This window comes from Peromyscus maniculatus, chromosome 22 (genome assembly GCF_049852395.1).
Source record: "Peromyscus maniculatus bairdii isolate BWxNUB_F1_BW_parent chromosome 22, HU_Pman_BW_mat_3.1, whole genome shotgun sequence".
NCBI lineage: Eukaryota > Metazoa > Chordata > Mammalia > Rodentia > Cricetidae > Peromyscus > Peromyscus maniculatus.
In genome coordinates this window covers 12,039,171-12,055,921 of record NC_134873.1, presented here as the reverse complement: position 1 = coordinate 12,055,921, position 16,751 = coordinate 12,039,171, and the positions used below count along the sequence as shown (strand labels likewise).

Below are 16,751 nucleotides of genomic sequence, written 5' to 3'. Positions count from 1 at the left end.
CTGTGAGAGAATGTTGATAGGCCCAGTCTTACGCAGAAGCTATCAGTTCATGAGTGCAAGAGTCAACCATTTCCAACACACTTCCACATCCTCCTACCCTTACATTCTTTCTGCTGCTTCTTCCAGTTTGCCCTAAGCCTTGGAGGTAGTGATAAAGATCATTCATTTAGGGATGAACCATCTTAAGACATTTATTTTCAACACTTGGACCAGTTATGAGTCTCTGCAATACCCACTACCCAGTGCAAACAGTAGCTTCTCTGACCAAAGCTGAGAGCAGCACTAATGTACGGGTGCAGACATGAGTATTTGGAAGGCACCATGAAAGCTAGTCACAAGAGATTCCAGCTCACCTCCAGTTTGATTTCTCTACCTTCTGCAAAGTATAGTAAACATAATAAAGGCTATAATGGGGAAACTACAGCCAACATCATCTTAAATGGAGAAAAACTTGAAACAATACCATTAAAATCAGGAACAAGAACAGACTGTCCATTATCCCTTCTTAGGGAAATGCAAATCGAAATGACTAGATTTCATTTTATCTCAATCAGAATGGCTAAGATGAACAAAACAAACAACAAATGCTGGAGAAGATGCATGGAAAGGAGAACCCTCATTAATTCTTGGTGGGATTGCAAATCAACCAAGCCACTCCAGAGATCTGTGTGGAGAATTCTCAGTTTAAAAAAAAAAAAAAAGCTACCATATGACTCAGCTATACCACCCTTTGGCCAACAGGACTCACTATCCTACTCCATAGATATTGCTTAGCCATATTCATTGCTGCTCTGTTCACAATAGCTAAGAAATGGAAACAATCTAAATTCCCATCAATTGATGAATGAATAATGAAAACTGGAACATGTAACGGAAATCTAATCAAATGTAAAGAGACACGACATCATGAAGTTTACAGGTAAATGGGTGAAACTAGAACATACTGTAATAAATGAAGTAACCCAGACCCAGAAAGATAAACATCACATGTTGTCTTTGTGGTTCTAGTTCTGAATATTCAGACGTGAATATCAAGTAACAACAGACACCAGGAAAATAAAAAGTGATTCAGGGGCAGGAGTAAGAGCTCTAGAGTGGGGAGCAGCAGGACACAAGTAGTATGAAGGGAGAAATGAGAAAATAGGGGATTCTAACTGGTGAGGGAAAAGGAAGGGCAATGGAGGAGAGGTAGCAGGGAGGGATAAATAACTAAGAATGCTCACAAAGAACACAGGGAATCATTTTTATACGTACCTAAAATTATCTATAATACATATATCTGTAATACACGCACACACAACTTAAAAAGGTTACATGACTTGAGGCAATATTGTTCCTCCCTAGAGCCAGAGTATCTAACAAAAGCCTCGGTACCACATATTGAAAAAAAAAAAGCCCTTTCAAGTTGCTTAGGGAAGTGCAAGAGATTCCCCAAACAATATAGGCTATTGTTGCCTTTTGTTATTTTCCCAGAACTAAAGGTAAGCCCTATTGCTGAAGACATGACACATTTTGGACACGGAATTTGGAGTAATACAGCTGGAACTGACCCGGAAGCCTCATCCTTGTGGTTCTGAGTATCAGAAGATACTCCAAGTTGCCAAGGAAGAGGAGCATTAGGTAGACCTATCCAACTATAAAGCTATGAATACCAACAATGACTAGACTGGTAACATATCCACAATGAAATAGTTGCACCTTTATCTTGGGTGTTAACAGCTATCCACTTGGATTTAAGACCCATTCAATAGGAGGGAAATCCTGCTAGTACTGTAAACCTAAACCAGCTACTCATGGCTATAGGAAAACCTACTATGAACACTTTTCTAAATCAGTGTAATTCTTAACAGTACTCCAAAGCTCATTGTTATGCCCGAAAATAAGTAGATCTAATGCCTCATCAAAGCAGCTTGTTGTTGCAGCACCAGGAATCTATTACAGAAAGCATAACTAGTCAAAGTAACCATGGGATGTCCAGTCCAATTGGTGCATCTACCACACAACTGCAACTAAGGCTCGGAGAACTTAGCTGAAAAGGGGGAAAAAAGACTTTAAGAGCCAGAGGACCAGGAAGTTAGCTGTGAGCTTGAGCCTTCTAGGTATGACAGGGAAACCACACTCATGAAATAACATGGTTGTCTAAAAAGAGACCCAAACAGTCCCAACAACTGACTTTCCAGTGTAGATGGGGGAACTCTCAAGGGACCCCACATCTAGATGAAGAGCTACAATCAACAACTACTGAAAGAGGAGAACTAGTCTCCCCAGAGATGAAGCCCGTAATTGTTTATCCTATACCAAGTGCTTAGCCCTAGACACAAATACATGCAGCCAACACTGAAGGGACTCGGCAGATTGTATTCATTCATTTATTCATTTATATGTACCTGTTAACAGCAGTGAAATAACAGGGAATTTGGGTGGGAGTTGGGGGAATATTGAAGGGGTAGTGATGTAATTTATTTTAATAAAGTAAAAGTTTAGAGAGCATTAGGAAAAAATGAAGTATTTCCCATACTCCTTATATTTATTGGGCCTTTCTACAGATTCCTGATTATCCTATTCAAATGTGGTGTAAACTTTGAGCTACATATGTAGGAACAATGAGAATTTATCCAAACAAATGAGTTGTTTTGTGGGTTCTAAGATTCCAACCCAGATCCCCAGGCTTTATGGGAAATGCCTTTACTCACAAAGCCATTCCCCCACCCCAAAACATCTTACTTGAAGAAAATATATATTTTAAAGTAAAAACTACACAATCTATGTAAGAAACTTTACTATTAGAAAATCCAAGTGTACATATAAATGTTAAGGAAACTGCCAATGAAGAATAAGAAAAACATAACCTCCCATGTAATGACAACTGGAAACACTAACAGTTAACAAGCAGCCTATTTTTAATTTCAAATGAACCACATTATTCAAAAACTACATATAAATTAAGTCTCCTGGACTCTTACAAAGGTACTTGAATTTCATGAATCAAACACAGATTCACATGAAATGGAAAAAGGTATCACCTCACTTGATTTTTAGAAAATGCCCATTAAAATAAAATTGATGGTGAATTGGCACACACCTTTAATATCATCTCTTGGAAAGCAGAGGCAATCTCAGTGAGGCAGAAGCCAGCCTGGTCTACAAAACAAGACCTTTTCTTTCTTTCTTTCTTTCTTTCTTTCTTTCTTTCTTTCTTTCTTTCTTTCTTTCTTTCTTTCTTTCTTTCTTTCTTTCTCTCTCTCTCTCTCTCTCTCTCTCTCTCTCTCTCTTTTAAATTTAATTTAACAAAAAGCTTTACTGGAAGGATTTTAGGGACTCACAGAATCTTCAGGAGGCTAGAGAATTGACCTGACGATGGAAGATTTATGCAAGGCACCTAAACTATGACACCCATTTCATCACTGTGTCTGGGCACAGCAGTGGGAATAGCAAATGCAAGATGTGTGCATCTGCATGGCTTTCTGGTCCAAAGTTCCAGAACACAGAATACAGTGCAGCTAAGATTGGGTTACGTGCCTACCACTGATTGTATCAGACCACAGAAAGAAGGCCTCAACTCCATAGTAGTCTTTAAAATAATCATTTTCATGAACATTTCTTCGAAAAAAATCCAGATGCTTTGGGGTCACCCCCAAACAACATGTCCACTACAGATCCAATATAAAGGAGAAAAACACCCATGTTCAAACGTCCTTTTTCACACAAAGATCTTATTTCAATACAAAACTTGATTTATCAAACTAAAAGACATCAATACATATAGTTTATACTGTTGCTATTGTTGTTCTTCAAGACAGTATTTTGACAGCCTCAGTTTTTCCAAAGATAGATGACAGGCAAAATCATGTCAACATTTTCCACAAATTCCACAAAATCACTTTCAAAAGAATACAATCGCTTGGTGTTCAAATTTCTTACTTTTACAACATACAGAAGAAAATTCCCTTTCATTTGATTTGAGACAACATACAGCTTATACTTTTAGTGCTGAATTTTTCATTCAGTTGGAAAGGGTTCCTAACTGTATTCGATGTTGTAATTCTCTAGCCTCTACTTCCCTAGTGAGTAAATGGCATGCACCAGGGCCAGCAAGACTGTTCACACGTTAGGGTACTTGTTTTGAACTCAGATGACCTGAGTTCCTTCTTAGGACCTACACAGTGGAAATAGCAGAAGAAACTCCTGAAAGCTGCCCACTTCCACATGGGCACTCTGGCATGTGTACACACAAGTACATACACCTACAAAAAACGTAATCTTCATAAATTGTAATCTATGTAAAACATAGTATTAAAAAATGTGCCTTAGCATTTGTTTTCATCCAATGTCACATTCTGGATGTGTCCGAATTTATACGTTGTCAGGCCTCCTATTCCAGCTCTTTCCAGCCTTTTATAAAAATATTATACTTATGGGGCTGGAAAGATGGCTCAGCAGCTCAGAGTACAGATACTGCTCTTCCAGAGGACCCAAGCTGGATTTCCAGCACTCACATTGGGTAGCCCACAACCACCTGTCACTCCAGCTCCAAGGGAATCTGACACCTCTGGCCTCTGTACACACTAACCCTCACATGCACATACCCACACACCTACACATGATTAAAAATTTTAAAAAATCGTGAAAATGTATTTTAAAGCTGAGCTGTGGTGGTGCATACCTTTAATTCCAGTACTCAGGAGGAAGAGGCAGGTGGATCTCCGAGTCTGAGGCCAGCCTGGTCTATACAGCAAGTTACAGGATAGCCAGGGCTACAGAGAGAAATCCTGTCTCAAAAAAAAAAAAAAAAAAAAAAAAAAAAAAGGTATTTTAAAATATCCCATTTATGTATATATGTGTGGGAGATTGTGTATGCAAATGGTGGCACATGTGTGCAAGTCAGAGGGAAACTTTGGGGACTCAGTTCTCTCTCTTCACATGGGTTCTGAGAACCCAACTCAGTTTATCAAGCTTGGTGGCAAGTGCTTTTACCCCTGAGCCATCTCACTGGCCCTCCATACCATTTTTTTTCATACCCCACAATAACAGCAAGTTGACCAAAGACAATTCCACCTGATGTATATGGTTTTAAGTCCTACCCACTGGGTTTCTTTTCCATGTGAGCTCTTTCATGTTTGTGAAGGCACGTGGAAACCCTAAATGCTTTCCCACAATAATTACATACATAAGGTTTTTCTCCAGTATGAATTCTTTCATGGTCACGAAGGGATGTGGAAATCCTAAATGCTTTCCCACATTCCTTACATACATATGGTTTCTCTCCAGTGTGAATTCTTTCATGATTATAACAAGCATCACGTTGGATGAAGGCTTTCCCACAGTGCTTACAAACATAGGGTTTCTCCCCCGTGTGAATTCTTTCGTGGTTGTTAAGATGACTGGCACGAAGAAATGCTTTTCCACAGTGCTTGCAAACATAGGGTTTCTCTCCGGTGTGAATTCTCTCATGAATGTAACGAGCACTTGAATGGGTAAAGGCTTTTCCACAGTGCTTACATATATATGGTTTCTCGCCAGTGTGAATTCTTTCATGCCTCCGAAATGATGTAGAACATGAAAACGCTTTCCCACACTGTGTGCAAACATAGGGTTTCTCTCTAGTGTGAATCCTTTCATGACTGTACCAGCCACTATAATGAGTGAAAGATTTTCCACAATGCTCACAAGTATAAGGTTTTTCTCCACTGTGAATTCTTTCATGGATGAGAAGGTCATAGGAACGAATGAATGCTTTTCCACATTGCTTACATACATATGGCCTTTCCCCGCTATGAATTCTTTCATGGTTCTGGAGGGATGAGGAATATCTGAATGCTTTCCCACACTGCTTACATGTGTAACACTTCTCTTCAGGGTGAATTATTTCATGTTTAATAAGGTGACTGGAATTAACCAAGGCTTTGTCATACTGTTTACACATAAATGGTTTCTCTCCAATGGTGATTTTTTCATATATTTGACCATAACTGTACCTCCAGAAGGCTTTCTCAACTTGCTTCCATTCATGGAGTTTATCTCCAGTGTGAATTCTCTCACAACACTGATCAGAACTGAGACTCCTACAGACTTCATTAGATTGCTTATTTTGATAGGCTGTCTCTCTAGGAGAACTTTGATTTGCCTGAAAGGACTCAGAATAAGTCAAATCTTTCCAACATTTCTCATGTGTAAAAGTTTTCTCCACTTGTTCCTGAGACCCATAGGGTTTCTCTGTAATTTCATAGCTGGGGTATACATGTGAGGATGAATGAACGATGACGTCTCTTGCAAGCACACCATTTTTATATAGTGTTGCTTCAGGAAGCATGTCTCTTTGAACAGTATGCTCTGGAACCTGGTGCTGGGTTTCTCCACACTGACCACCATCTCCATAGTCACAGTTTCTCTCAAGCACCTGAGTTCTGTAAAAGATGAGGAAAGCATAACTACACTTACAATTCACCAAGAGAAGTGCTGGAGGCTAGGTGTTGTGCCACTGTTATTATAGTATTCTGGAGACCACAGAAGGAGGACAGCAAGTGTTAGGTCCATCTGGGTCATGCACAAAGAGCCTGGAGAAGGAGACTGACACTGCTCATTTTCCTTCCATAAGAATTTGTAATTATAAATGGACTGAACATTCGGCCAAGGTCCTGAAGATAGTACAAACATATAAAGCTCTTAAATACTCCTGTTTTTAGGCATTTCATAAGCACCATGTGTACCACAGTTAACAAAGTTGAATATTTTCAATGAAAAAATGGTATGCATCAAACATTATAGGTTTTGAAATAGCTGAACATTCTTTATGTGATTTATTGATGATAGGTTTCAATCTAAATCTGAAACTCATTTTACTTCACATACCTTATACCCAAAGCTGAAAGGTAACTTGATAAAATACACTAAATAATTTTCTGTATGAAGGACAATTTGGGGACAACGAAACATGAAAACAAGTCTTACATAGGTTAATATTGCACATTTCGGCAATATTCATACACTACAGAGTTGGCATCCTCTAATTCTGAATGTTTCAAGTCAATGCACTTGTAGAAAAAATTTGAGATTAAATCAATTGCACCAAGATGTACTGGATCATTTGCTTGTTTCTCAGATTTCCTATCACTGGCAAATATTTGATAACAAATTCCTCGCTCTTGGAGTGTGTATTACCTCACATTTTTCCTGAGATTTTGGTAGTTGTCTTCAATATTTTCTTTTTCATTTGTTTTACCTAAAAAGCAAACCCAAAGAAATCATTTTGACTTAATTCAATATCATACAAAAACTTACTCAATTCTACATTTTGTTATTGTGCAATGACGAGGAATGCTACATTTACCATGAAGCTCCCTTCCAATATTTCAATTCATGTATCCATACAGATGAGCAAGAAACAGCTGTTCTCTAATTGAATAAGTGAAGAAATCATAGTATATTTTTTACCTATGGAGATCAGGTTCATAAAGGTTTCTGTCATCACATCTCTGTAGAGCTTCTTTTGACTAGAATCCAATAAAGCCCACTCTCCTAGGGTGAAGTTCACAGCCACATCATCAAAGGTCACTGACTCCTGAAATAAATCACATGAAAGACAGTCAAAAATTAACTGCCAACTTGACAGGATCTAGAGTCATGAAAGATGTGGGGAACATGTGTAAGTACGCTGAAAGCAGAGATGAACTGGCTATTTTGACAGAAGCTTGGAACATGAGAATGCTAAAAGAAATGGGGACTGTCCAGGCCTGCCTGCTCATGAGGTTTCAAGGGGAAACAATGGTAGAGGCTATTTGTGTTTTGCCCAAAATTTGGCTTCATTATGCCCAGAGCCTGATGACCTGAAAGAAGTTGAATTTAAAGAAAATGAAATAATTTGATACAGAAAAAAAAGTGTAAACAAGCTTAAAATTTTGGACAAGGAGAGTACAGATGACAGAGCAACCGCGACTGTTAAAGAGATCAGCACTGAGCAGTGGGACAATAGTGAGGCACGCTATTAGCACAGTGACTGTATTAGCAAAATGGGACGCCACTGGCTTGGGCTATGCAAACACCCCTCGGCGAACGATGCACCTATCAAGCAGATGCATCTAGAAACTCTACATTCACCAGGAGGATACATGTATACCTGCTTTATACAATTGAAACACTCCCTTTATTACCATGTTTCTATTCAAATAGACTGTGCACTGCTTTAGAAACCTATGGGCAATGGACTGATCTGCCCTGAACTAATTTTGGGTGTATGCACAAAAAGGCATATTACGTTCACAAAATGAATCTCTAGAGATACTTCTGTATATATTATTTTATGCTTATCAAAATTGGGCTAGCATAGGATTAAAATCAAGTACATTAGAAGAAGGAACAATTGCAGTGAGCAAAAGCTTACAAAATAGAAGCCTATCAAATCAACCATCCGCACATGATACACACCTTAGCAATTAAACTTCCATTCAACTGCATACTAAAAGGAGGTGTCAAACAACAATTTGGGCCCTTGAGTATCCCCACTCATGCGACGTACTATCATTCCTCAGAGTTTATTTCTGATCTGTACTATTGCTTTACTAGACCTGGGTATTTTTGCAAATCTATGAGGATCATTATTTCAATAGTTTAAACCAGTAGATCTCAACCTGTAGGTCACGACCCCTTTGGGCTCAAGCAACCCTTTCACAGGGGTCACCTAAAACCATTGGGAAACACAGATATTTACATTATAATTCATAACTAGCAAAATTATAGTCATGAAGTAGCAACGAAAATAATGTTATGGTTGGGGTTCACCACAACATGAGGAACTGTATTGAAGGGTCACAGCATTAGGAAAGGTGAGAACCACTGATTTAAACACAGGCAAAGAACTAGAAATGGGGATTGCAGACATGGTTCAGCAGTTAAGGGTATGTCTGTTCCTCCAGTGATCCAGGTTCAATTCTCAGCATCCACATGGCAGCTCACAAACACTGTAACTCTGTTTCCAGGGGATTCCAATACGCTCTTCTGACCTCTGCTGGCTTCTTCATAGATTTAGTACACATACACAGGCTGGTAGACACATAAACTAAAATAAAATAGAACTCGGGAACACCATGTTCAGACCCCCATCCCATAGTAACATATTTGGTAAATCTGTCAGGGAAAGAAAACAAAATCCTCCTCTTTTACTACTAAAACTTACCCTCACTACTTTCTGACAATTTTTTTCATACTGATATCTATGGCTACAATGACAAATCAATGTAATCAATTTGGTCAAAAAGGGTCTTCAAGGGTTGAAGAGGTCAATCAACCATCAAAGGCTAAACTTATAACCAAAAAGACAAAGTCACCAAGCTGAGGCCTCCCTGCCCTAAAGAACTGAGCAGCTGAGGACAGATGTTCTCTGCCAGTTGCTTCACCTGGCATAGAGAAGACAGAAAGAGGGATTAAAGAAGAGCAACAGCTTTCTCTGTCCAGACATAAAAAAACAAACATTCCCGCTCTTCTCCTTAGGATAGTTTCTGCTCTGTAGATCTGCAGTACCTAAGTCCACAGTCACTTGGAATTCATAGAAAACGGTCTTTTCTCTCTCTCTCTCTTCTTTCCATTGTTTCCTTTGGTTATGTATTTGTTCACTTGGAGTGATTCTGCTACATTTTGCTATCCCAAAATTAAAACATGGGTCCTCTGGGTTCTCTGAAATTATTTCTGCTCTTTGGAACTGACCTATTCCTAGAGCAGATTGAATTTTAAGAGTTTTCCTAAGGTTGGGGGGGGGCGAGGAGGGGGGGGAAGCACAGGGTTTTAGTTCCAGTACTGGGGAGTCAGAGGCAGGCAATTTCTGTGAGGTGGAGGCCAGCCTGGTCTATATAGTGCATAGTGAGTTCCAGGACAGCCAAAGCTACATAGGGAGACACTGTCTCAAAAAAAAAAAAAAAAAAAATCCTCTTTCTCACCTTGCTTTTTCACATCGCTCTAGATTATAAAGTATCTATTCCTGACACTCAGACAGTGAGAACATTCATACTCTTGTGCTGTGGTCTCACAGAGGCAAAGATAATGACTGAGAGGGAAAGAAAGGACACAAAACAAGGAGGAAGGGGGATCGGCAGCTGCCTCCTTATTCAAGGACTGGACAAGACTCAGAATAAGCAAAATGAATTCAATGACTTGATCAAGATACCTTAGAACAAGGTAAATTCTCCTGCCTCCTAATAGTGTTTCTACTCTCTGGACCAAAGCCAAATTCTGCTGCTACTTTTAATTTAATAGTTTTTTTTCTCTATTTTTTTTTCATTTTCTCTTTTTCTATTCTCCCATGTGTCTGACATGCCACGGCTTGAATAGTTCTGATGCTCTGATGAGTTCAATCAGCTCCCCCCCCACACACACACACTCCCCAAAAATCTCCAAATCGAGTTTTGGGGAGATGAAGAGGAAAAATGGCCCTGAGATCAAAAGAAAGCAAGCCACCATGCCCAAGGTATGCTAGCTAGTTTTATGTCAACTTGACGTAAGCTGGAGTTGTCTGAGAAGAGGGAACCTCAGTTGAGAAATTTTCTCCATAAGATGGGGGGTGCTATCCCTGAGTTGGCGGTCCTGTGTGCTATAAGGAAACAAGCTGAGCAAACCATGAGAACAAGCAGCACCCCTCCATGGCCTGGGCACTTAGTTTGAATTCCTACCTTGGCCTTCACTGGACTGTGATTCAAGATATGTAAGCCAAATTTACCCTTTCCTCCCCAAGTTGCTTTTAGCCATGGTGTTTCATCACAGCAATAGAAACCTTAAGACACAAGGCAAGACTGCTCTCCTAAGCCCCAACCTCCAGGAAGCAAGCCCCTGAGTGGGGATTCTTTGATCTTCTTCCTTCCCTTAGCTACTCCTTCTACCTTTAAAGGTCTATTGTCTTTCTCAGTGTGCAGGGTCTAAGAATCAAGAGTCATTAGGACATCTGCCACTAGTCAGAGGTTCAGATGTCCTGTCTTTTCTGTATAGTAAGACAGCCTAACTCTACCACTCAATTAGTGAAAAAATAAACATCTTAGGGATTTTCACTCTAATTTCCTATTGAAATCCTGAGGAAACAAGTATTCTTGGAGGATAGCATTTCACTGACTTACTAGGTAAGTAGATGGCCTGCCAAGACCCTACTTTTAAAGGTTTTTACTTTACTTTTAATTGTATGTTTATGTATGTCTGTGTCTGTGTGTGAATATGTGCACATGAATGCAGTGTCCAGAGACCAGAGAGTCATCTGATTCCCTGGAGCTGGAGTTACAGACAATTGTAGGTGCTAGGAATAGAACTTGGGTCCTCTCCAAGACAACCTCTTAACCACTGAGCCATCTTAACCAATGAGTCATCTCTCCCTAGCACCAATCCTATGCTTATGATGATTAAAAGCCTATATGCCTAACCAAAGCTACAACCTTTCCACCAACTCTGAATCAGGCAGTAACCCAATACATGAAAGGGTGCCTTTCTCAAGATGTCTGTTGTAGGATTACATGCTCCAACAGGACCTTAGCCAAAAGCCACTGTCTACATGAGTAGTACTACAGTCACAAAAGGATAGATTATGGAGGAACTCACAAAGAGATGTGCAAATAATACAAAAGAGATACAGCATCTATTACACGCACAACACCTAAAGATGCTCAGCATCCAAAGCAGAGATTCTACATGGGGAGGTCCCAGAATCTACATTCTGATCTTCCCTCTTTGCGGGGAACTCACCCAGTTCAGAGGAAACTGTAGAGGAGTCTCCATTTCCTCCTTCCTGTTACAAGTTGCCATGGGAAACTACTTGTCTGTAGTGCCAAATTTGCTCTATCTTCCCAAAGCCTCAGGTATATCAGTAATCACTGGCAAAATTTTGACCCAGACAAAAGGTGTCATATATCATCATAATACTACCTAGACCCAGGACAAACTGGGGCCCACAGATATGATCCCAAAATGGCAGCCTCAACTACAATACTATTTTTCACCTAGATCTTTTTTGTAAAAGACAAGGAAAATGGTGTGAGATTCCCTATGTTCAGGCCATCATGGTCCGCTACCAAGACTCCTCCATTTACCAAGGAATCAGGGGAAGCCCAAAAAGAAGGGAACCCCAAACTTGTACTTGATACTGTGAATGACACATTCCTGAGTGGTCCATGTCTCCAAGGAGAATCCCTTACCATCCTGCCCTTATGGTTCATCAACCCAAAAGCTACAAATGTCATCAGATAATACTGAGACCTACAACAATGCTTTGCTGCCCCCTACCCACCTGATGAGTATTTCTAGGTAAAAACTGATACCTGATTCAGTTTACAACAATAAGGTTTTCTTAAATACTTGTCTGTACTTAGTAACAATTTCCCAAAAATGGGCTCAAAGAACAAGGATTTTATGTTTTCTCCTTTTACTGAATGAGCCAAGACTTCATGATCCAATTTTACCCAAATGCTCAGTTTATATGATTTATGCTTTTCCACTCAGATAAAATTTCACTTGCTGGTTAACCACTGTCAGAACAATAGGAAGAATTCTGTTAGAAAGAAATGTTCCTGTATTTCTGCTGTATCACAAATATTTGAATCTATTTACAAAACGTGGCCAATTACACAATGTTTTGTGTCTATGACCTTCAGTCATTTAGACCGATGGTTAAATAGACAAGTGGCACTAATTATAAAAACTGAGGAAAGCTCTCATTTCCTTGGCCAGATATTCTCACTAGTTCTCCAGAATCTAAGATATGTATCTTTTAGAAAACATCCATGATCTCCTCAGAAAAGAAGTACTGAGGAGCCTGGTGTAGTGGCACACGCCTTTAACCCCAGCACTCAGGAGGCAGAGGCAAGTGGATCTCTGCGAGTTTGAGGCCAACCTGGTCTACATAGTGAGATCCAGGACAGCCAGAGCTATATAATGAGACCATGTCTCAAAAAAAAAACACCCCTAGTTTGTGTCAAGCTGACTAAAGAAAAACAAAACAAAACAAAACAATAAAACCTAACCAGTATACTCTCCAAACAATGCAGCTAGCAACCTATTTGCAACCTAAGAACCCATTAAGCTGCACATATACATGCTCAGAACAATGGGAATTAGTTACTTCTTTCAGGAACCCCGTAGCAAAGCCCTGTTTCTATTTAAATATATCTTAGAACACATCCAGGACCTATGGACTGATGCAGCCTGAGCTAGTTTTCAGTACATGTGCAATAAAGCAAACCATATCTTCCAAGTGAACTTTTAGGAGAATCACATATTTACCATTTATGCCTATGGATAAATGGACATATATACAATTAGAAGAAGATACATTTTACGAGAGGACATGCACATTGAGCTTACCCAATGCAAGTCTATCATCAAAACAGAGAACCGACCATGCATCTCATTCATGCAAGTCACTCTCACTCCTCACTGTGTGTGAAATTATTAAATTTCAATAATTTAAATAAGAGGCCAGAAACCTGCAAACACCTGTCCCCAGACATGACAAACATTAGGAAGGACACACTGAAGGCAAGATCACAACTACTAGATCAACAATAGGAACAGTTACATGAAGACAAGAGCCTACCCATGAAAGGTTCCAAAGTGTAAACATGCAAATTCATGTGAAAGAAACCCCTGAACTGAGAATGCAGCCAGGGGGTTCACTGCTAAAGAGGCTGTTTCCATGGGGTCACCACACGGAAGCTGATACTATTGTGGTCCAAGCGGACCTGGTACCAGCCTGGGATGGAAGCAGAAACTGAAACTGAAAGTGTCATTTAGGTGGTACTAGTTTTGGGGGGCATGAAAGATGCAAACCTGAGGAAACTTGCACCATGGATCCAGAGAGCCGCCACAAATGAACGTGACACAGTAAAGATGGAGCCCAAGTTGCAATAGAGATCTCAGGGTGATGGAGAGAGAAGTCACAGCCATGAGATGCCCACTAAAGAAAGCTGCATATGCGGAGTAGAGTCAGCCAGTCCAGGAGAGAGGTTTTTGTGAGCTGCGGGCAACACAATCTGAAGAGAAGGGCTATCTAAACCCTTTAATTGAGATGATTCCATTAGAGGCATCCAGGTGCTAGTTACAGAACTTCAGTACTTAGTGAGTCTGCCCAATGATTTTGTTTTTGCTTTTGTACAATCAGTCTTTGGTATATTTCAATTCTTCCCTTCTGGAAAAATCTTACAATTATCCCTATCCCTCCCTCCTTCCCTCCATCTATCTATCTACTATCTATCCATCCATCCATTCATTTTTTCATATATTTATATATATCTATTCCTTTCTCCTGTAGAAGAAATGGGTATTGTATGTTAATACTCTCACTGCTTTTTAATTGGCATATATACATATATATGTACACTCCACATTTATATTTACAACTGTGTCATTAGGTATATCCACTTTCCTGATGCAAATGTTTAAAAGCAATGCACTAGGGCTGAGGAGGCGGCTCAGTTGTTACGTGCTTGACAACCACTGCTGAAAACCTGAATTTCATCCCCAGCACTGCATAAAACTGAGCCATAAAACTGAGCTGTGTGGCTCAAGCCTGTAATCACACTCCAGAGGGAGAGGGAGGAATATCATAAGTTCAAGGTCACCTTCAGCTACATATTTTGTTTTAAGACAAACTAGATGCATGATATTTTGCCTCTCTTTTGAAAGAGAGAGAAGAGGAAGAGGAAGAGGAAGAGGAAGAGGAAGAGGAAGAGGAAGAGGAGAGGAGAGGAGAGGAGAGGAGAGGAGAGGAGAGGAGAGGAGAGGAGAGGAGAGGAGAGGAGAGGAGAGGAGAGGAGAGGAGAGGAGAGGAGAGGAGGGAACAGGTCTCAAATGCCTCAACTAATTTAAAAGAAAAAAAATTGCAAAATAAGCCTAATGGTTTGAGTTTTATCTCCAGAAGCCACATAAAAGTGAAAAGGAGAAAAACAGCAACACAGGATTGACCTCGGACCTCTGCAAGCACGCCATGGCCCGGGTGGCAACACGAAGTATCACACACACTTAATAGTAATAACATATTTTTCAACGTATTGCACACTCAAGCTCAAATGTCTTTGTCTCAGGCTGACCATCCCAGACTTTCTCAATGGTCAGAAATTACTGTCTACAGAGAACAAATAGTTGAAGGAGAAAGGAAAGAGTTGAAGATTAATTTTCTCCCAAGAACTGTATTCCAATTAAGTTCTGACCGACGAACTCTCACTCCCAATTCTTTCTGTTCGGAGAAACCCACCAGAGCAAAACAAAATTATGGTTACATGAACTCCCCTTCCCCCAGGCATCCCCCCAACACACACACAATCAACAAAGTTAGAAAAGCTTTTCAAAATCCCGCTTTTTGCCTTATAATCAAGAAAAACAATTTTGACCTGCATTATTATTAAAAAGAGAGGGAGCGACCAAAAAAGAGATCGAGGAGATGCAGAGGAGAAAAAATGCCCTCCACACAGCGAGCAACCTTTGCCTAACACGCATAAAGCCTAGGGTTCACTTGGCAGTACAAAAGAAAAAAGAAAAAAGAAAGAAAGAAAAAGAAAAGAAAGAAAATTACACGGTGATCACAGAGGAAAATTAAAGCAGGGTAAACGGAAGTGCAGGGGCACACAGACGCGCTCACCATCCACGACCGTTCACAGCAGTTTGGATTCAGCATCACCAACCCGCCAACGCTGCAATTTTTGCAGAGGCTCAAGTTCGAGGCTCGGACTCAACCTGAGAGGACGGATGGAGCCGCTTCACAGGGGAGGGACAGGGCTGGAGGCTGGTCAAAGCCGCCACAGTGTCACAAACCCGCCACCCTCGAATCTAGGAGCGCATGAAACACTCACCATTCTCTGCTTGTGGCGCATCCTAGTGTCCTCTGCAAGGAGCCTGCTATCGGCAGAAGTGACGGTCGCGAGGGAAGCGCCACGACCCTCCCCCGCAGCTACACAGGCTCCAAAATGGCAGCAAGGGCGGAACCCTTCGATTATCTGCGCATCTTACTGGACAGTTCATGCAGGAGAATAACAGCGCCGTTCATTGGTGAATAAAATTCTCCCCGCCTCCTACGAACCGAACTAAAGAGAAAACAGCTTTTCTGAGTGCCAGTGCAGCTAAAGAGACAGCTGTCACTCGTGACCCTTTTAGCCTGCTCTTCGCTGGTACAAACCGGGCACAACCTGAAGTTTCATGGCATTTAAGGAAACATTCTGGAGGCTTTTTGCCACATGCGCTCGCTGCCTTGAGTATTCAATGGGCCCTTCCTACTCCGCCCCTCAAGTACCAAAGAAATAGTGACAGCTTTGCAATGCCCCAAGGAGAAAACCCAACCTTGCGGGGCGGGGGGGGGGGGGGGGGGGGGCGGGGGGGGCGGACCGAGGAAAAAACCTTGTGTTTCAATCTACCCATTTTCTGCCAAGAAAATTAAAACCAACCAACAAGGAATGCAATTATACAATATCTGGAGAAAATAGAATTATATGCAGAAGTATTCTACAAGGGATTCAACAGGTATAAAAAGCAACCTTTGAACTTCAAACAGAAAGGTTTCTTGGTCCAAGGTCACAAACAAATTCTACATTCAGAAGTGTAACATATTTATTCCCTGGCTTCTAGATCACACTGATTTCTGACCAGAAGCCACACAGTGGGTTATTCTCTAGTGAGTCAGAGACACTGAACAATTGAACTCTGGGAGTTCAACCCATGTCTTCCATTACTTCCTCTGCCATGAAATTGATCTTTCAATACCTTAATATTCAGAAGGAATATTCCACACTCAAATTGTGGCT

The 16,751-nt window shown here is 40.6% G+C and overlaps 1 protein-coding gene across 1 annotated transcript; it reads right to left on the bottom strand.

The window, feature by feature from the left end:
• Positions 1 to 2,882: 2,882 nt before the first annotated feature.
• LOC102918208 (uncharacterized) lies at positions 2,883 to 15,953 on the bottom strand. Its single transcript, XM_006991295.4, has 4 exons — positions 15,807 to 15,953; positions 7,432 to 7,558; positions 7,159 to 7,219; positions 2,883 to 6,404 (listed from the first exon to the last, which is right to left on the bottom strand). Exons 1-4 carry the CDS (start codon positions 15,825 to 15,827, stop codon positions 5,078 to 5,080), a joined length of 1,536 nt encoding a protein of 511 aa, XP_006991357.1. The 5' UTR covers positions 15,828 to 15,953; the 3' UTR covers positions 2,883 to 5,077.
• Positions 15,954 to 16,751: the final 798 nt, after the last annotated feature.